General features: G+C 36.1%; 1 protein-coding gene across 1 annotated transcript in view; it reads left to right on the top strand.

Annotated features, from left to right (window-relative positions):
• ACSS2 (acyl-CoA synthetase short chain family member 2) overlaps nucleotides 1-21,875 on the top strand; it is a 56,132-nt gene that overhangs the window by 13,152 nt on the left and 21,105 nt on the right. Inside the window, exons 3-7 of the mRNA XM_015813782.1 lie at nucleotides 6,062-6,153; nucleotides 11,465-11,568; nucleotides 12,742-12,814; nucleotides 14,428-14,503; nucleotides 15,254-15,368. Of these exons, the coding sequence (XP_015669268.1) occupies nucleotides 6,062-6,153; nucleotides 11,465-11,568; nucleotides 12,742-12,814; nucleotides 14,428-14,503; nucleotides 15,254-15,368 (460 nt within the window). The remainder of the gene's footprint in view (nucleotides 1-6,061; nucleotides 6,154-11,464; nucleotides 11,569-12,741; nucleotides 12,815-14,427; nucleotides 14,504-15,253; nucleotides 15,369-21,875) is intronic.

Consider the following 21,875-nt stretch of genomic DNA (forward strand, 5'->3'; position numbering starts at 1 on the left):
TCAGTAACATGAGCCAACCACATATACATAGTCCTTGACCTACAGTCATTCATTTAGTGACCAAAGTTACACCAGTGCTGAAAAGAGGGACTTACAACCGTTTTTCATACTTACGACCATTTCAGTAGCCCCGTGGTCATGTAATCAAAATTCAGACACTTAGCAACTGGCATGTACTGTATTTATGACAGTTGCAATGTCATGTGATCACCTTTTGTGACTTTCTAACAAAGTCAGTGGGGAAGCCAGACTCACTTAATAACCATATTATTAACTTAATAACTGCAGTGATTCACTTAACAATTGTGACAAGAAAGGTCATAAAATCAGACAAAACTGTCTTATTTAGCAATAGAAATATTGGGCTAAATTGTGGTCATAATTGGAAGACTACCTGTAGATTTCTACATTTGCTACAAAACATTGTCAGCAATGTATATTGGAACTGGCAATGTTGTGATGCTTTCTGATCAATGTGGAATTATAGAGAAATGGAATTTACAACATGTGTTTCCAGTCTGTTCAAATTAAACAATTCTAGATTCAATAGTCATGTGCTTACAACACTAGATGACTTTAAGAAGTAAGTACATGAACATTATTTAGGTAATAAATTTAGGTAAATTGGTGTGTTGATATATTTGCTTAATATGTCTATATGGGAGAGTCCATATACCAGGTGGACATATTGAAATAGCCTTCTAATGACCTGCAGATTTAACAGCAATAAAGTTTATAGCTACCCGGAGATCCAAAACAGGTCTTTCTTCTGTGACAGGGGAGGACTTTATTTTAAAGACACATTGTAAATTTCTCTTTTGTCTAATAAAAAAAGTATTGTCTATAGCATGCTGTTGCATTTTAAACCAAGTTAAATTTCTACTAAATATTATTGGGTTCATTCTAAGGAAGCATGTAACTCTGGAAACTGAAAGCATACTTATTTATTAATATTCCATTTCTTCATTATGGAAATTGAATTGGGTTCTGAATCTTAGTTTAACACTGAGCAAAATAGTTTTCTATATTTCATCAGAAAATTGGTGCCATTATATGATTTCTCACCATGTTCTGAAGCCAAGACTTGAAAATTTCATACTTAGTATTTTTAGTGGAGCTCTGTACTGAAGGAAAAAATGGTCAGCAGCTTGTAGGCATTTACAATATGTTTTTAACTCTTGAGGAAGGCGAGAATTTCTGCCAATGAGAAAATAAGTTTCCTAAATAAAAGTAAAATCTGCTTCAAGTTTGATTTTTGATGACTTCATGGAATATCCACATGTCATTCCCTTCTTTTGAGATGTTTTATCAGCTTTCCAGACTAGCTGAGAACTTAGGATTTCTTGATGGTCTCTTATCCAAATACTAATCCTATCCAAGTGCTGCAGGTTCCATCAATTAAACAATGCCATCTATCAGGACCCTGGAAAAATGCCTTCTCTGTATTAGCATCTGCTCCCTGGAATGAGACTCTCCCTGAGATTCGAACAGTTCCCGCCCTACTGGTATTTTGAAAGGCCCTGAAGATGTGGTTATACAGTGCTGTGTTCTCTGTGTTCTTTTATTTTATGTTATTTTTGGGTTTTTGTATTTTTTTCCTTTTTAAAATATTTTTATTCTAAACATTATGATTGATTGCACAGTCAACTAGATGCTCAGAATGGATTTGGTATTTTTATCCACCTATCGAGTCCTACCCACAGACCTGGGATAGGCAGATGTTGATGTTTGATGGTGTTAGAGGTATCGTCGCAGGATGTAAGCTGTTCTGAGTAAAGCTGCCTTTTGCAATTGACTGAGGGTGAATTTGTCAATGCTGTTAATGTTCAATTGATGCTCCAGTTGTATTTTGTGGTTTCCTCCAGTTCTTTCTCTTCTGTTCTGCTGTTTCTAGGTATTGCCACCTCCACTATTCTCACTTTTTTGTTTTTCTTATTGTCAGTTGTTAAGTCTGGGGTGTTATGTGGCAGTTGCTTGTGTCTCTGAATTCTAAAGTTCCAGAGTACTTTGGTTTCTTCATTTTCTATGATTTTCTCTATTTTCTGGTCCCATCAATTCTTGCTTGCAAGCAAATTGTATTTCTTGCAGATCTTATAATGCACCATTGTTGTTATTTGTCATGCTGCTATTTGTAGTCAGTCTGTTCAGTCTTATTGCAGTGTTGAACCAGGTTTATTATTATTGACCACGTTCAATCCTGCCTAGTTTCTAAGGTGCAGCCAATCCTGTCTAGTTTCTAGGTTTTTCCCCATTATTGGGCTCTCAGAACAACAAGTAAACCTTCAATGACCTGTTGCAGAGCTGTTTGAATACCAGCAGATGCTTGCAAATGTGCTGATGTGAGTCTAGCACAAATATCTCATGTGGAAGTGCTACAGATTTAATGTAATGGTCCTTATATAACAGTATCCTGAGATAATAATCTCAAGAACCTGCATGAATTTTCCTTCAATATTTAATTTTAGCTTGCAGATAAAAATGAAAGCAATTGTAGGAATTGGGCTGACACTAAAGCCTAAAGCCAAACAATTTCTTCTTTATTTGCTTGTTCAATTAAAACTGGTTTTTCTTGGGTCCTTGTTTTTCTACTTCCTTCTTTGCCTTCTCTTTCCATTGTTATTAAATTCAATTAAATCTTTTCATTTTAAAGGTGGAGCCGACTGTAAGCCTGCAGATTTTGTATTTTGCTTTTAGTAAAAATCTACAATATGACTCCTATTTAATTAAAAGTAATATTGGCTTTGCATTGAAGAAAATATGCAGTTTTTAAGGTGAGGGAAATGGAGATCTTTGCAGAAATGTTTGAAACTCTTTTTCCAGGACTATTTACTAAGAGCATGTGGATGCTTCAAAATGATCTGGAAGAAGTGCTTTGGACGTCAGGTAAATGTAGCACCTCTGTGTTGTTTATTAAAGCAGCCTGACTTTTTTTTCAGAGTTTGGCACAAGACTGAGAAAAATACTCAGCTGCTTTAAAAATCATATTAAATTTAATGAGTCAACTCACTTTTGAATTCTACATAGTCCTTGTGATTATTGTGTAATGCACACATAATACACTGCCTTGAACATTAGTTTTTCCAATTCAGCTTTTATTTTGTAACAGTTGTGAATAAATGAGAACAGGTGTAGAAGTTCTAGTTCTGAAAATACCTGATTGCAGTTCCAAAGAGTACATAATAGAAAGAAGTACAAAAAGTAACCAGACTTGTTCATGGGATATGTTGAAAACTTCTTGCAAAAGATTTTGTGAGTCAAATGCCCTTTCAACATCTCTAACATTATTGATGTAACTTTTTTTAAAGCAAAGATATTGCCATTCACATTTAATCATGTCCAGAATTACAGATTATTATTTAAATTTATTAGCCATCCAACTATAGTGGACTCTGAATGGTTGATTAATGTGTTTTTGTATTTATAGATCCAAACATCAGAAAGAATACATATTTTTGTAAACCCATCCTATTATATTTATAAGCAATCTCTTCCTCTCTATTGATACTCTATTGATACTATATTGTGATATCTATAATATCTTGTTAATATAGTTTTGTGGTAAAGAAAGTTTACAGAGAATATATTGGTGAAAGGCATAATTGCTTCTTCCTTAAGTGAACTTGCATTGGCAGCTAGTACCATAACTGCTTTTATTTTCATTTTCTTTTTTGGTCTTCTAATTATTTTGGCTATCTGTAAAAGAATAGTGGGATCAATTTTTCATGGTCTGTCTTCAGTGCTGAGCTTGTCTTGTGTTTTACCATCTGTCACCTTAGCTTTAAGTAAATAAATGGACATGAACTTGCTAAAATTGTATTGTGTAGGAGATCATGTTAAGGCCAAACCATTTTGAAATATTTAAATTGCCTTTGTAGCTGTCATTAGGGATCTTCAGGCTTTCAAAATGTGATCATTATCCTTTGTCCATCTTGCTATCAGAAAATGTAGTAACCTCCAATTACTGTGTGGTAAAGAGTCAGATTTGCAATATCATGTTCTGATTATTGGGCCATCATCTTTCACAACAGATGAAAGGTTATTGGCTTCTAATAAATGCTAGTTAAGCTAATTTTACATTTACAAGTTGACTAGCTCTGGTCACCTTATAAAATTAAATCAATGATTCTGTTTAAATGAAAAAAAAATTGCATTAATTAGATTTGGGCTTTATTCAAGAGTTTTATTTTTTCTTGTTCAGATTTATTTTGTGAATTCCGTATTTGAAAGACTATGACTTTAATTTATGCTAAGTTTGTATCATTGTAACTTTAACATGCCCTTCAGTATCCTTGATAATTTATATCATGTGCCAAGTCTTTATCTGTTGGCAAGAAATAATGAATACCTTTTTTAAAATTTAAATTTATTGTTTTATCATAGAAAATAAAGTTCAAAACAGTAAAACAAAGAATGAATACCTTTTTCAATTACAGTCTACACTGCCCATATTATGTAAAATGATTTTAGTGTTTTAAAATGAAGGTAAACTTTTAAAATGTATTACAGGTATAAATCTCTTGAGATTTTTGGATGTTCTTTTCTTCCCCCAGGCTTCTATAGTTACCATCCCACAGATGCTGCCTTGTCTGAACACTAACTTTCAAGCATCTGGGGCAGAAACTTTAACCACTAATTAAGCAGCATTTTGTTATCTTGTAGAAGTATGTGGCTTTTATGTTGCCTTTTTGTTACATTCAATTTGGAGTATGGTACTGAAAAATATGTTTTTCTGAGCAAAACTCTATGGCTGCTCTGCCTCCTCCAGCTGTTTCTTATTTCTGTTAAGAATTATAGGAACACAAAGACCTAATGCAGACAGGACATTAGCAGTTGATGAAGTGTTGGTCAGTTGGTTGAGCAGTTGGTTAAGAGATAATGAGTGTTGATTACAAGTAATATTTAATAAATGGAATAGTCTAAAAACCCTAAATTTATTAACAATCTGGCTGCATTCCCATATTTTGCATGATCTTAGCTGTATCTGCAAAGCAGAAATATATGCCAGTTTTAATCACTGACTGATTGCTGATCCCTCTCTTCAGCACTTCATAAGAGTCTGTATCCTTGCTCAAGTAACTATGGCTATATTTGTTATTTTAGGAGCTCTTGATATTTAGACTGAGCATGGGTACAAAGCTAAATGCTATCTTTCATATAGATTTATAAAAATCACAAAAGGTTCATACTATTTGTCACTTGTATGTGGGCAGTCCGGAACAAAAGACTTGTGCTTGGCTGATAAATATTTTCTGCTATTCATTTAGAAAACAATGCTAATTTTCTACAGAAGAGCAGCAAAAATTATTTGGAAGGCTAAGCCAACATCTGCTACTATATAGGACAGAATTATGCCTTTTCCACATGATTTAAGGTGCCAGCTTCCTATTCCCAAATTAGGGGCAGATACCTTTACACAAAATAGCAAATTAATCTTTTCACACGTTCTTATAGGATTTCTTTCCTTAAGAAATGTGCTTGCAATTCTGTGCATGGCTATTTGGAAGTTCCCTCTTTGGTTTACATAGGATTCCAGGTAAATATGTATAGGATTGCTTTTATTCACATTCAAATTGGTATAATATTAAAAGATTCCTAGTTCTTTATCCAGACATATATAGGTCATCAGTACCAACATATTATTTGCACAAATTTAGAACATGAAAAGAAAGGCGGGGAAAAAAGACATTTTCTATTTAACTTCTCATACTTAGGAACTTGCCAATTGAAATCAGAGAACTAATATTTTGATAAATTGCAACCAGTCAGAAAGCAGTAACAGATCTTACTATGTTAATGCAAATGTATACTTCGGAAATTGGAATGTATAGTTCCATAATTGTCTATTATTTTGTGGTCTTCTTCTATAGATAGGATTTGTTTTGTGTACTTTTCAACCATATTTCAAAGCTGCGATTTTTCCAAGGTGGCATAAACTATTCACTGTTTCCATAGAAAGAACACCAACCTACTTTATTAGTTTTGGTTTATAGTCAAAAAATGTAAAGTTTAAATTTGTTATACATTTTTTTTGTATTCATACATCTTTTATCTTTTCTTAAAGGGAAGGAAATGAACCGGGAGATGCCATGAAAATTACATACAGTGAATTGCTGAGCAAAGTCTGCCAGTTTGCCAATGTTCTTCGGGAGCAAGGTATCTAATGCTATAGGAATAGAGTAATAGTCACTTGCTGTCCCCAACTATGAATTGATGGTTTTCCTCCCAAGCTATGCGGAGAGGACACAACCTTTAAACAGCTATCATGATTTTTCTTTATATTTATATGTTTTCCATGAATCAGAAAACAGTTAAAATATAAAAATAAATTAAAGCAATATCATTAAAAAAGCATCAGGGGGAAGAAAAACAAATCAAGTCCATTAATCCAATGTTCTTACAGGGATGACTTGAGAGAAATGATAAATCTTCAGGGCAACCAAAGATATAGACACCTCTCTGGTTTTGGTGGGTTAGGAAGATTTCAGAGTACAGGTACCATCACAGAAAATGATTGCCTGTGAAAAACACGCATGAGGACAGCTTTGGCATAAAAATCTAATCCTTTCCTGATAATCTTAGTGAATGAAGACGTGAAGACTATCTCTTAGGTACCTTGAACCCATGTTCTTATCCACACTTTCAGGCCTGGAAAACTGAGAATTACCCCTTGAATTGTATCCTCAAAATGCCTCACAAATTTGTCACAGCAGGTCTCCAAGGGTTTTAAGGTAAAATTTTCAAGAGCAGATGGTACTATTGTAAGTTCTTAACTGTCTTAAAAGCTGTGCTACTTGCAGATACAATGGACACTACAAAATAGCAGATCACCTTTATAAGTTTTTCTGCAGAGTCAGCAGTTTGTGAACTAATGTGTATTGTGTCAGCATGTAGTGGACTTACACCATTTGTACTCTATTAATCTCCTGATGGGTTTCATCATCCAGAACTCTCCATAAAGCCAGGAAGAAAGCCTGATTTCACAATGGTGATTAGGAGATTTAGGTATAATCATGCCAGTGGCCTGTTTAGCTTCTTTCCATAGGGGAGTTTTGATTGGATCAATGGTGATCCAATCTAGTGCATTTTTCTAGCTCATTTGAAGAGCTCATTATATTCTATATGTTTCAGGAGAGAATTATTCTTTTTAGGTCCTTCACATGTTCCATAGAGGAATAATGATAAAAGTTCACCTAGTGATAGTTTGACCAGTAGAGCAAAGTGATCCCAGTATCTAGGGCTGTCATCATTCTCATGTTGCAAAGCAAAAATTAAATTGAGAGTATCCTATGACCTAAGTTGTTATCTGTAACTGAAGAGAGAACAACTATTGTATGGAGGCTATGAAATTCCTTACTAGAGTGGCATCAGTCTCAATGTTGAAGTACCAAGATCATAGTTCGGGAGTTTTACAATACCATTCAGAGGCCATCTCAGTGTTTGATTGAGAACTCCAGGATAGCTGTGGGTGATATATCAAACAGCATTTTCATCTGTCTTATTAATTTAACACCAGTAAAAGACCTTATACTCTGCTCTAGTTTGGAGAGAAGTTGGGTTAATATTGCAGTGAAAAGGCTGGCTCCATTGGGGACAGATTAGGGTAAAATCTGCATCATCCAGTTCATGTACCATGGTCTAAACATTCAGCAGGGGATTAGATTAGATGTCTCCTGAGATTCATTGCAACTCCATTATTCTACATGTTAGGTCAGTTCTTTCATCCACAATGAAATTATTAAGTGTGACCTTGTTGTGCACTTGAAATTAGCATATCACCTGGGAAGAAAGATCAGAAGCTATGCCACCAGGTTCCTGATCATGTGAGAATAGACCAAATGAGGTTATGTCCCGCAGTTGTCTATGTTGTCTGGCCATTAAATGTTATCTTCTAATCCTTCCCATCCACAACTGATGATCATCTGAATTTGAATTGTATTTAACTTAAACTTTAGAGGGTGATTTTGTGGATATACTGGAATTTTCCTATGCTAACAATCCATATCTTAATTTTTATTATGACGATTAGCCTTATTTTAATGGTTTTACAGCCATAATTAAGACTATAATTTTTATAACCATCAGTAGCTCTTTAGTAGCCAGATTTGGGCAGAAAGTTTAGTATTAACTTCAACTTTGCCACCTTGTCCCAATTCCTTTTAGTCCACATTTGAAACAGGATTAAACTTTTTTTGAATTCAGTCAGATAAGATTTTTACATCTTTGCGAGATACATAGGTTGAAAGGAAAGGGTACACTTTTTAAAATGAAGATGCCTAAGCATACCCTATTCCATATGCATATTTTAGTTTAGTTTTATTCAGTCATTATTTAAAGACAATAAGGTTATAGCAGGCCTATTGATCTTTATGGAAAGTTCCACTCCTGAGATCAGGTGGTTCCCTGTATGCTCTTAATAAATTTATGAACAATGAACAATTTCCTGTATTTGTTGAGACTCTCCATTCCTGGTATTTAGCTTGAAACATTTAAGAACCAGGAGTGTAATTTTGACAGCAGTGTTTTGTATTTTTGTACACATTTTATAAATCAAAGTGTCTTCCTGTTCTGAGATATGCTAAATACATGTTGATAACTTTCCACCCTAAATGAAGCCTAAAATTTGTCAAGCAGTACATTCCTAACCAATTACACAAAAGTACTCCTTAGTAATAGAATAGAAATATACTGATGAGTAAGGCAGTATGCATGAAGCCAGTAACTGTGTTTGAAATCATTACTGTCACCTGTTGTCTGCTTGATATCTGGCACAGAGCTAGCGAATATATGAAGATGTTTGTAGCCCAATTATTCTTCAAAATGCAGGTGATTACAGGTAATCCCTGAGTTACGAGCATTCACTTAACGTTTGTTTGACGTTATGCGACCAGTGCTCCTTAGTGTTTATGAGCAAAACCCAAATTACCAATATTATAGCACCATGGCAATCCTTTGCCCTTAAGAACGATCGCAGAAGCTCTGCAATAATCCCCCCATTCTCCCCCGCTCCCCACAATTGCTTCCCCCTACATTCCTGCCACGCCAGACTCACTTTGCAAAATCTGTCTCATCTTTGCCATGGTTTCTTTCCCTTTGAGGGAGAGGAGAGACGGCTTGGAAATGCTTTTTGCACCAACAATGGAAGCTCCTGGGTGCTGTAATATCATGTGAGTTCAAACACAAATTTGCTGCAAAATAGATCATGGCCCCCAGAAGCTTCCATTCTGAGGGGGGGGGTAGTATTTGCTTCATTTGCATGCCTACGGGGCAAAGTGTGAATTGGAGTTGGCCGGGCGCAGGAACCAATGCAGCCTGTGGCATGGGTGCATTGCTCGCTCACATGTGCCAGCCTTGGTTTGAGGGCAGGAACGAAGCCTTCAACTGAGTGGGGAGGCATCATGGGGCAAGTCCCCTTGCACCTGCGTCCAAGATGCTGGCCACAATCTTCCCTCCCCAGCCAGCCACCCACCCTGCCCAACCTACTCTTTGCCTGACCGGCCGGTGGCACAAATCCTAACTGCTCTTCCCCTTGTTCTCCTCCCCACTCAAGTGGAAGCAGCAGCATCAGTTTCTCTGCTCCGTCAAAGGAAGAAAGCAGAGGATTGCTCTCAAGAAGATGTGGGTGCGCTGCTCGACTCATGTGCACCGGCCTTATTGAGAGCAATCCCGCTCTGCGCTTCTGTTTCTTTCCACTTGGATGGAGAGGAGAAACTCAAGCTGCTGCCACTCAAACACTTTTTATCCAAACACAGACCTGAGAGAGATTGGAAGATCCGTGTGCTTGCCAGTGGGGCGCTTCAGAAATGGAAAGGAACGCTCCATGTGACTGCTTGAAACTCCGTGTGACTCAGGTCTCCATTTGGATAAAAAGTGTTTGAGCACCTATGGGGCTATTCAAAACGCAGGGATTTGCTGCATTTTGAAGCTCCATGTGACTGAAGCTCTGTGTGACTGAAGCTACGTGTGCACGGGCTTGAGAAAAGGCTTTCCCCAGCAAAAACAGAGCCACAAAGCGAGGTGTGCTCCCTCCGGGGGCTCCATTGTCACCAGGAAAGGGCTTGAGAAAAGGCCTGCCAGTGGGGCGCTTCAGAAATGGAAAGGAACGCTCCATTCCTCCCCCACTAGCAGGAAAACGGACCTTCCAATCTCTCTCAGGTCTCCATTTGATAAAAAGTGTTTGAGTGCCTACGGGGCTGTATTCAAAACGCATTTCTTACACATTTATCCATAAATATGATCCTTGTCCTAAATAGTAAGATTAGGGTTAATCATTGACTAAGCATTCATATTATTCCCACATTAATCTACCTGCATCATACATAGGTTCTGCTGCATTCCAATTCCATACCTGCGCAAAACATTCCATAACTCAAATATTTCCTTTATCATGCACTTTCTTTAAATCAATATACATACAATAAACTGCCTCATTTATTTCTCAGTGCCATGTTGAAAAGCAAAATCTAATCCAGGGATAGTCAACCTTGGCTCTTTTATGACTCGTGGACTTCAACTCCCAGAATTCCTGAGCCAGCTGTGCTGGCTCAGGAATTCTGGGAGTTGAAGTCCACGAGTCATAAAAGAGCCAAGGTTGACTACCCCTAATCTAATCTATAAACCTCTTGCTTAGTATAAAGCGACAATCTCTTCCTGAGTTTCACTCATATCACCTTTCAGGCAGAATTCTGCCAACAGGCATGCTTAACAAATAAATCCTCCTGTGCATTTACATTAATTGTTGCTACATTTCTCTTTTTATAAGGCAATAATATCAGAATTCTTTCAGTTGTCAGGTATGGATGTAATCTTCACATATTATAAAGAAGTCACAGAGCTACTTCATAAGCAAAACATATTCATATTTTAACATGTCTCAGTTATACCAACTACTTCCGTATCCCAGCATTTTTCAATATTCTCACAGCAATTGCAGCTTTCATTTCATCATTTTTTTGGCAGGCGTATTTATAGCATTAGTTTCAGTTTCATTGTTTGACATATTATATGGCATATAAGCAATGCTTGACACAGTATTGCCAGGGATGCTACACATCCTCTCCATGACTGGTTTTCTTTGTTATCATCTGGGAGGAAGCTTTGTGTATCCAATGCAGAACAACTAGATTCTATAAATAACTTTGTACCTTATGATATCAACCTTGCTAATTCTCAAGACCCTTTTTTCTACTATGTATTCAAAATGGACTGTGATTAATATTTTATATATATATATGTGTGTGTGTGGGGGGGTATGTACGTGTATGGATACATACATACATACATACATACATACATACATACATACATACATACATACATATATATATATTTGAGCAGGCATCAGAATTTCATTTTTAATGAATGCTCAATAAGTTCATTTTATTTTCAGGTATTATGATGATGTTTTGCATGGCTGACTGGAAAAATTGTTTTAGTTGACTGATCTGAGATTTATTTTTTTTTACAGGCGTGAAGAAAGGAGACAGAGTTTCCATCTACATGCCAATGATAATTGAGTTGGTGGTCGCTATGCTAGCTTGTGCCAGAATTGGAGCACTTCATTCCATTGTGGTAGGAATATGTATTCAACAAAAATATTTATTGGATTATATCCTTGAAGGTTATGGGTTACTATGGGAACGACCTGCCTCTGGAGGCTGTGAATGTTCCAACACTGGAAGTTTTTAAGAAGAGACTGGACAGCCATTTGTCTGAAATGGTATAGGGTTTCCTGCCTGAGCAGGGAGGTGGACTAGATGACCCCCAAGATCCCTTCCAACTTTATTACTATTACTAATTGAAATTCGGGCTATTGTGTGCGGTATGCAAATCAAAATGAACAACAGATGATACAATACGTTCTAAATCCATGCTGCCAATTAATGGTTGTCTGCATTTTGCAGATCAGATACTGTACAATAACACCTAATTGAAATAACTATGAAATAGGTAGTAATTTAAACCAAGATAGCTTGTGATTTTGAGTTACTTTCTGGAGTGGGTATGTTACTATGCCCTTTTTGACTAAGCAGATGCTGATTAATCACCTTGTTTTCTAAAGAGGACATCAGGCTTAAATTTAATTTTAAAAAATCTCCCTAAATTTTTAAACAGCCTTTTTAGGAAAATAATTTCACATTGACCTGTGTAAAGGTCAATTTGTAAAGGACCTTGGCTGTGTAAAGGACCTTTGCTGTAATTCTCCTTGGCTTTCAGAAGATTCTGGAAAAAATTCCAAAGTGCTTACTCAATGAAGTGAGGGATCAGGTTTGCTCTGATTCATTGTCTCTCCCAAATATCTTCTTTGTTGCTTATCAGGCTCCCTCTCCCATCTGGATTCTTTTAAAAAAAACAACAACCCCAAAACATTGCATTAAATAATTCAACAGCAATTGCAAAGCATCAATCCATAGCAGCATGTTTATTTGCTGTGTGCTCAATAGTGTGTTTATACATTAGGAAAAGGGCAGAGGTTTTGATCAAGCTAGACTTCAATGAAACATGTATACAATTTGTAATTATAATTGTCTGCAATGCATTTCTCACTGATTGTAACAAAGATTTTCTTCTAAGGAGTTCTGCTGGATTGTGAAACAGTTTTCAATCATCTATTAACTAATTAGCTAAAAACATTTATTTCTGCATTATTCCTACTTGTAGTCAGAAATCCTATTCAACATAGTTCAAATTGGCATTGTTGTGGTTATTGCTGTTCAGTAGTTATATTTGTGATTATGATTTTAGTTTGCAGGTTTTTCAGCAGAATCTCTTAGTGAGAGGATTCTAGATTCCAACTGCTCGCTTCTCATAACTGCAGGTAAATAGCTTTTTGATAACCTGTAGATAATTTGTATATAATCAGCACAACCTAACTGGATTTATAATTAATGATAACTTTATACTCTTTATCTTTGAAATAAAGGAAAGATCTATTTCCTGGTTAAAACACGCAGGAATATGTTTGATCAATCTATTGTCAATATAGCATAGTATCCTGGTAAAATAGAATTATAACCGTTTATAACTTTTGTTGCTATGGTCTAATGTCCAAAGTATTTTTAAAAATAAGTTAATCAATTTTCTTAGCTGTCATAAAGCAGGAAAATGCTCTGGTAAAAAAAGCAGGCCTTACATTTGAAAAGCCTGGATTGCTCAATTATTGCTTTTTATTAGATGATCCTTCCCTAATAAAATAAATTGATTTCAGATTTGTAAGAACTACCCTCATTTAACTGTTAGAACCATTATGTTTTATGAATGAAGGCAAATATACCTGTCCCAGGATAATGTTGCAAGATCCAATTTGAGTCAGTCACCAGGACCAGAGGTTTAGTCTTCCAAGCTTTTGGACTCATGCTGGAGCCCATCCTCAGGGAACTTCTCTCTCTTTCCAGAATGTGTGCACTGGGCTGTCCTATACCAGTGATGGCGAACCTTTTAGAGACCCAGTGCCCAAACTGCAACCCAAAACCCACTTATTTATCACCGGGTGTTGGGTGGGCATGGCCACGGTGGTCATGGCAGACTGGCTGGGCGGGGCCAGGGCGGCGGGGGCCAGTCCCTCACCATCTCTGGGGCATGGCACGCATGCCCACAGAGAGGGCTCTGAGTGCCGCCTATGGCACGCGTGCTATAGGTTCGCCACCACTGTCCTATACAGTAGTATTTATGTGGTGCCTGGTTGTTGTGGCTTTTATGTGGTGACTTGTGTGTGGCTTTTAGTTGTTAATTGAGGTGTTGATGGTTGGCTATTAAGTCGTTGGTGGTTGTTTCCTTGTGCTACAACACAACACCCCAATTTACTAAGAGCCACACACAACCAGGCACCACATAAAATACTATGCATAGAACACCCCAGTGCACATATTCTGGAGAGAGAGAAGTTCCCTGAGGATGGGCTCCGACATGAGTCCAAAAGCTTGGAAGACTAAACCTCTGGTCCTGGTGATCCACTCAGAATGGATCCTGCAACATTATGTTTTAATTTGTAACAAAATAAATTCAGCTATTCAAGTTGTTCAAGTTGTTCAAGAGGTTTTTAAGAAGAGACTGGACAGCCACTTGTCTGGAATGGTATAGGGTTTCCTGCTTGAGGAGGGGGTTGGACTAGAAGACCTCTAAGACCCTTTCCAACTTTGTTATTCTGTTAATTTGGTCATGAAATAACGAGGAAGCCATTACCAGAACTAAGGTATAACAAAGGTCATCCAGTTTGTTCTGATTGTTCCCTAATCTAACTCTAACCCAGATCCTTTCAAGTTCTCTGAATTTTGAAGAAACTGCTGCTGTTACTGCATTGGCCTTTCCCTTAAATCCATTGTTCTCTGCTTCTTTTACTTTAAACTATTCTGTCCCTCCTTTATGATGGATAACCTTCAAGGGCCTGGCCTGTTCTGATGAGCCACTTTAATGATTTACTTGTTGTTTTAGATGCCTTTTATAGAGGTGATAAGCTGATTAACCTGAAGCAGATAGCTGATGAAGCCTTGCAGAAGTGTAAAGCTAAGTAAGTAAGTTCAAAGACTCTTTTTAATGAATAGAAAAGCATGAATAGAAAAGCATGTATTGTAGCTTTAAAAATACCCTAGCATTCCAGATAGAAGATCAAGGAAGCAAGAATTGCACAAATTTCAGTAGGATAGTTTTAATGCTAGCCTTGGGTAAATGCAGAAACTTGAAAACTTCTAAAGGAATTTCCAACCTCATTTATTGTGAGTTCATTAAGGGAGTCTTTTGGAATGATTTGAATGCTTCTTCCAGGTTTCTTGGAATCTGAGTTGAATTGGCATTTGTAATAAGCTCCCTATTTTCCCTTCAATTACCTTCTAGCCTCTCCATAATTTCTTACATCATGTGTGGGGAAATATATAGGTATGTGTGTGTAAAAATGTATTCCCAAAGTAATAGTTTGAAATGACAGTAAAAGTCAAATGATCTTGTCATGTTATGGGTTGACTTCATAGGGTAGCCCTCAAAGGCAATTTGGAAGCTGTGAATGGTCATTCAAGGGGACAAAGACCTTTCATTCAAATTCACTAATTCTGCCCTTTAATATGGGACTAGATACAACTTTAACTATGATTCAAATATTTGGTAGTAGAACCATACAGTTTCTTTAAATATTACTGTTTATTATTATCCATATAAACTATCCTACTTGTTTAATTTAGCTTGTTTACTGAACTAAAATATCAGGAACATTCAAGATTTTCTTCAAGTGATTCATGTTCATGGATTCATCTTTCTTCTACTTTAGGAGTAACTCTCTGGAAAGATGCATTGTGGTTAAGCATCTAGGAAGAGATGAACTAGTTCAAGATGGGTCAAACAGCAAGTCTCCACCTTTGAAAAGAATCTGTCAGAGTGTGCAAGTGAGTTACTGTGTAAACGCAGTGGATCTGTGAAGCTTGAGCAGGCATTTTTGTTGTAGAGAAAGAGAAATATCTTGCATATCCTAACTATCATGCTGAAGGGAGTTCAGATTTTTGCCCTCAAGGTTGTGCTTCATTATACTGGGCAATTAAGGAGCAATTCAATATTGCAGGGAGTTGAGATGGGGAGATAATCTTTCTGTTGCCAGTGGGATATCTTTCTGATAATGAATGATGTCGATGCTGTTATTGATCACAGAAGACAATATTTGTCTTTTCAATTTTATATAATCTTTTCATGGTAAGTACATGTGGTCTGTAACATACAACAAAAATGGTTAACGTAAGTTAAAGTTACATTTTTCCCCCTTCTCTTCTTTTCTGTAGAAGTTCTGGAACTCTTTAAAATTCTGGAACTCTTTAAAATTAATTTATCACCATAGCATATATAGAAAACCAGGTTTACTAAAGATCTAAAAATATATTACATTTATTTCCTGTTTTTTTGAAAACAGCAAGAATTCATTAACATATTTGTATGATAACATTAAGTCTGTGAATGTTCTCTCAGTGTTCTTTAGATCTAGACTGGGAGACAGGCTATTTTCATCAACACACTTAGGCTTGCAGATGGCAAGCTGCAATTACTAGTCTATGTATTTTATTCCCTTTAGGATATTTCCCTTTTTAATCAAGGAAGTTTTTTCCAAGTTTAAGGAAAAAAGTACAATGGTAATTCAGAATCTCTTACGTTTTTGTTTGCACAGAGTTTCTGCTGCTAGTGGAAATAAGACATATTTTAAAATCAGCATCCAAAAATCCATTAAACCAAGTATTCTCCAATCTAGTTCAACTGCAACTCCCAAAATTGCCATGCTGGCTGGGAACTCTGGGGTTAAAATTCCACCATATCTGTCAAATATATTAGTTAGTATAACCATTGACACAGTAATTGTTTATTTTGCCTTTTTGATATCTTTGAGGACTGACCACTGCTTGCTCTCAAACATATATCATATAAATATATTCTATGTCCTCCTATAGACTAATCAATTTATCTATTAGCGTTCCTGATCTTGTGCTGCCTTATTAATAAATAGTAACTAGTTGCTCCTGTCACATCTCCAAACTAGTAAAAGAGTTCTCTGTTTCCTGGAAAGTTTCTATGAATTTAAAGTTACTTTCTCTGTTGGGGACATTTCTTCCCCAATTAAATAACCATAATCTTTTACAATATTCATATAAGCCAAGCAACCCTAGTCTTGCAATTAATATCTTATTTTAAACATGCAATTATGAACTTTTATATTTCAGTCACAGTTTAATGAGAAGTTTTGTTGTTGACTTTTACCTAGTTCTCACTAGACTAATAAGTATTTGGGTTGTACTGTTTAACAATTCATTAGTGATGGAGGAGATCACAAAACTGAATATTCCTCAGACCTAAATGTTGATGTGGTAAAGAGGACTGTGTAGCTTTCTCCTTAATGTATGTATTGGTTTCATAAATGCAGGAATGGAAGATGCCTTCTATTATGTGATCCCCTACTTCCAGACTGAAGTATGTTGGGTAGATATGGATGTACCATCTCACTGAGCTTTTGCTGCTCATCAAATATAGACCCTATTTTTAGCACATGACAAGTCTCGTATCCATTAATAGCAGCACTATAGCAAGTGCTTGTCATTGGCTTCCATGACATTTAGAATACAGAAGCAGGAATATTTTACATGGACTTGTTACCAGAAGAGATCAGGATTGGCAGCCAAGTATGCATTTATTGACCATGCCAAACTAGTACCAATTTTAAAAAGGTCAGAACAGTAGAAACATAAGAAACAGAAAGAGAAAAGGCATCCCTGAGCATTGATTGTAAATTCTGATAGACACTATTGGTAGATATGTACATCTGCTGTATTAGGTTCTTCAGATAAGCTGTTGGTCACAGTCCTTTGCCAATATCCTCTTTTTATTGGGTAAAAAGTTATGAGAAACATTGTCTGGTGCATCAGGAGAATACAGGAAAAGGCTGGGAAGCATTGTGTATCCAATAGATAAAGCCTCTGCCGTTCTGTAGCTATTTGAACTCTAGTAAAATAGATTGTTGCATCAGTTCCGATGATAAAACAAATGAAGAAATGTGAACTAGATTCAGATGATTACTACCTATTTCTTCAGGTGGTTCTGGTAAGAAGGAAGCTTAACTACAATTGCAGAATCGCTTTCTAGTTTTGGTATACATCAAAGAAAATACATCAAGATTCTAAAGTGATTTAGATTGTAAAATCCTACTGATTAATATCACTTTATAATGCCTTGGTAAGATCACACTTTGAATACTGCATCCAGTTTTGGTCTCCATGATATAAAAAAGAAGTTGAGACTCTATAAAGAGTGCAGAAAAGAGCAACAAAGATATTTAGGGGACTGGAGGCTAAAACATATGAAGAACGGCTTCAAGAATTGGGTATGTCTAGTCTAGTGAAAAGAAGGGTTGGCAACTCTGTTACTCTATTAGCACCACTCTTTCCCTTGGAATGACAAACTTTTCTTATTGTATTTATTACAACATTGAGGTTCATCAAATTGATTAGGTAGGAAATAGTGGAATATGGCTATGTGTTTGCCTATCAAAGAAATTTCCTTTCACTTCTCAGACTAATCTTACTATCTTTTATACATGGCAATTCATAAAAAGTAATCCCTGCTGCATTAGTCTATGAAGAACTAATATCAACTACTGAATAATATTTTTCCCCAAGTTTAATGCATGCTGATGATATAACTATGTAGTTTTCTTAGCAAAAAAGATCAAAGTGGTTTGCCATTACTTAATCCAGGATTCATTTTACTTTCTTGTCCAAGTCCACAACTCTGAGATTTCTTGGTGGTCTCCTATCCAAGTGACAACCAGCTTACATTCTGGTTTAGTCTTTCAAGATTAGCCAGGGTAGAATTGACCAAAATGGCAAAAACGTCAACTCCTCCATCATTCTTCATCAAGAAGGTGTAATAAAAATCAGGAGATGGAAAAGAAACAAGACACATACACCCCAGCACTGTTAGCCAGGAAATATGCATGTCAAAATCAAACATTTCTGTTTTCCAAACTTTATAACTTTATTTCACATATTTAACAAAAAAAAAAAGAGGAGAAGGGGAGAGAAAGCTTTATTGTTGCTGTCAACCAATTGGAAAATCAGAAATCCTTGCAGATCCATTTCAGGATCCTCAGGAATCTATCAATATCCTGGCCTGTTTCTGCTTTAGGATAAGAGAATTTATCTGGTTTGGATTTAATCAGGAGCCACCAAACTATGGCAAAGTGATTGCCTTGGCATAACAAGGCATAACATTCATTGGCTGTTTGGCTTTGTTTGGAGAAAGGAATGGTGGGAAGTTTAATAACTTAATTCACGGAGCCTGTAATATACACCTTAAATAAATAGGAATAATACTTCATGGATCTTTACACTCCTTGTCAATTAGCAGTTTTGCTCTAATGTAGTAATTGCCATTTAGGAATGGATGGGCTTTATACAAAATACAGGCTCTGGATTAGAGGGGCCAACCAGTCACATGGAAAAGCCCTGCTTCCTGTGGGGGGGAGGGAATGATTTTTGAAATGAAATTGGCTAAGCAGATATTGATAGGTTATCAGATCCCTTGTGTGCAATTTTTCCTTTATGTTCTTTTTTTTTTTTAAAGCACTTTATTCCACGGTATTCAGCTTTCTAATTATACAACCCATCTTTGCTATCATGGCATTTACAGTTGATAAGTGCCCAAGTTCAGTCTGACTGCTTCTCAAACATTGTATCTTCTCTGTGAATTTTTGGCAGGAAAAAAAGACTGAGAGCTCAAAGAAAGTCCAGCCAAAGGTATTTACTGTGTGTAGCAGAAGTTTTTTCATGGCGTCCTTCTGCTCTGCTTACCACGTCCAGCACAGCTCTTCTCTTGTCTGCTCTTTTGCTCTCTCACTGCAATGTGTGGCCTTTTAACCTCATTCCAGCACCTGCATGGTTGTTGGGGGCGTCTCTCTCACAACGGGTTGAAGGGAACTTCAGCCACATTTCAGTAGCCTGGGATTAGGGGGTAGCGAAACTAACTGCTTTGTAGTGCTATCAATTTTAGCAATTTTTATTTTTTCTTAAAGTTTAAATGGGATTTACTTTTGTATTAAGACCATAGGAGAATCTGTATCCTTAAAGGTTGAATGATTCCTTGGAAATAAGCTCAGTTGCAACTGCCAGCTCATATTCTGGATTTAATTATACTGAGATTGTGCAGAATGGTTTAAATCAGAGTACCTCCATTCTGATAGATGACTCGTTTTTGCTTTCACAAACAACATACAAACTGCATATTCTTGTTTGAAAGAGTTTGAACATTGAGCCTGTAATTCTTGATTGCATTATTTTTCATCACTGACTAGCAAAACTTAATTGAAGTACTAGTATTGATAAGTTGTGTGAAAGATCATTTCACATTTGTTATCAGTTGTGAAAAATTGTTATTTTCTAAAGAATTCTGGAAAACTAGCTCTGTGTCTGAATATTGGAAAGAGTATTGCTAATGGAATTTTATAATTGCAACGCTCTGTGATATCAATGATAGTAAGTGAAGCAACTGGTTGATTACAAACAGATAACAAGCATAATTTACTACTGTATTACAGCCTAGAGTTTATGGACTACAGTCAATTTGCATTAACTGTACGTCTGAAGATAATTGCTCTGAAACAGCCTTTAACCAAATTCCATGAAATCTTCTATTTTTAATTATGTGGCCTGTAAAATATTTTTAGAATATTTTCATTTTCTGTGTAATCATTTTCAACAAAAGCATCTGGGTAGTTATAAAGTGGAATGAGGTAGAGAGGGTGATAGAAATGAGAAGGGAAAGCTTTGAAGTAATTCAGCATGTTTGGAGAAGTTGATTATGGTATTCAGAAGAGATGAGTAAGACGCAACATGATAGTCATATTCATTGATTTGAAGAGTTACCATATAGATAGTGGGGAGGGAGGAAGAGAGGGAATCCGTAATTTGGAAAACGTAGAGAAGCTTTCTAATAATGCATACTGTGGAAACCAATCTTTATTTGGTGTTAAAAAAGATTGGATGTTTACCTGCTGGGCTTTTCTACAGATAGATTTCTTGCATTAGGAGTTCAGATGAGCCAGATTATTTTTGAAATATTTTCCAATGGTGACTAGATTCTCACGTTCCACTAAGCCATGCTTAGATTGACAAGGTTTTGGCAGAATATATTTTGGGAATTCAACCATTACAGTTTGTAAAGTGTGATTTTAGCAATGTGGTGTGTCATTGTGGCTTGTATAACAAACCATGGTTAGAGAATACAATGGATTGATGAAATGTATAAACTCAGGCTATGATTATATTCTCAAGAAAGAAAAAGCATTGCCAGTCAGGGGTTGCAAACTTACAGAAGAGGGTGGGAATATCTATGAGGAAGGGATAATGGTGGTGAATACAAAGTTTTCTCATTATTTGGTATTAGTTAACATCATGATATTGTTATAAAATGATTTGCTTTGGCAAACTACTTTTTCCAGGAATCCAGAATCTCTGTAATGACTTTCTGATCCCAATTTGAAGGTGCTTGTATAAACTGTTTTTTTAAACATGATAAAGGAAAGGAATTATTTGGTAGAATGAGATAATTCATAAAGAAATTGTACATAGAGTGAAAAAAACTACCTTAGATCTATTTAATTGTTTCTTTTCTATCATAGTAATTTTATGCCTTCTTTCAGTGAATCTTAGGCTGTGTAAAGAAGATGAAATAATCTTGTATAAGGATATTCAGTTTCTGGTAGTACAAATATTGTTGCTGCTTGTATAGGTTTTCCATGCCAGTCTTTTTGAATAGCCAAGCTTTATATTTTTTTTTAGCAACCTGGATTACAATGTTCAAAGACCATTTTTAAAATTCAGTTGGAACTGGATACATAATCCTGCATTTGTTTCCTTTTGACAAGACTACAATTTACTTTAATATTTTAAACATGGCTGCCTTAAATAAAACCCAGCTGGGTCAAATAAACCAAACAAATCAAGTTTGTTTTGATTTAAAAAATTATTTAGAATTTATAATTAATTGAGATGTAATTAGAATATCTTCAACTTAAATACATCCCCATATATTCAGTTTGTTTGATTGGCTGTATTGGTTGCCCTATTATCTGCTGGGGTAATATATATCGTATTTCCCCAAAAATAAGACTGGGTGTTATATTAATTTTTGCTCCAAAAGATGCATTAGAGCTTATTTTTTGGTTAGGTCTTATTTTCAGGGAAATATGGTACTAAATGCGTCCTCTGGCTGATGATCTTAACTGGGGCTTATTTTGGGGGTGGGGCTTATAGCAATAGCACTTAGACTTGAAAAAGTAAGGTTCTACATTTAGGCAAGAAAAACCAAATGTACAGGTATAGTATAGGGGGTACCTTGCTCAATAGTAGTAACTGCGAGAGGGA

The sequence above is a fragment of the Protobothrops mucrosquamatus genome, unplaced genomic scaffold, assembly GCF_001527695.2.
Source record: "Protobothrops mucrosquamatus isolate PMUCROS unplaced genomic scaffold, P.Mucros_1.0 scaffold194, whole genome shotgun sequence".
Taxonomy (NCBI): domain Eukaryota; kingdom Metazoa; phylum Chordata; class Lepidosauria; order Squamata; family Viperidae; genus Protobothrops; species Protobothrops mucrosquamatus.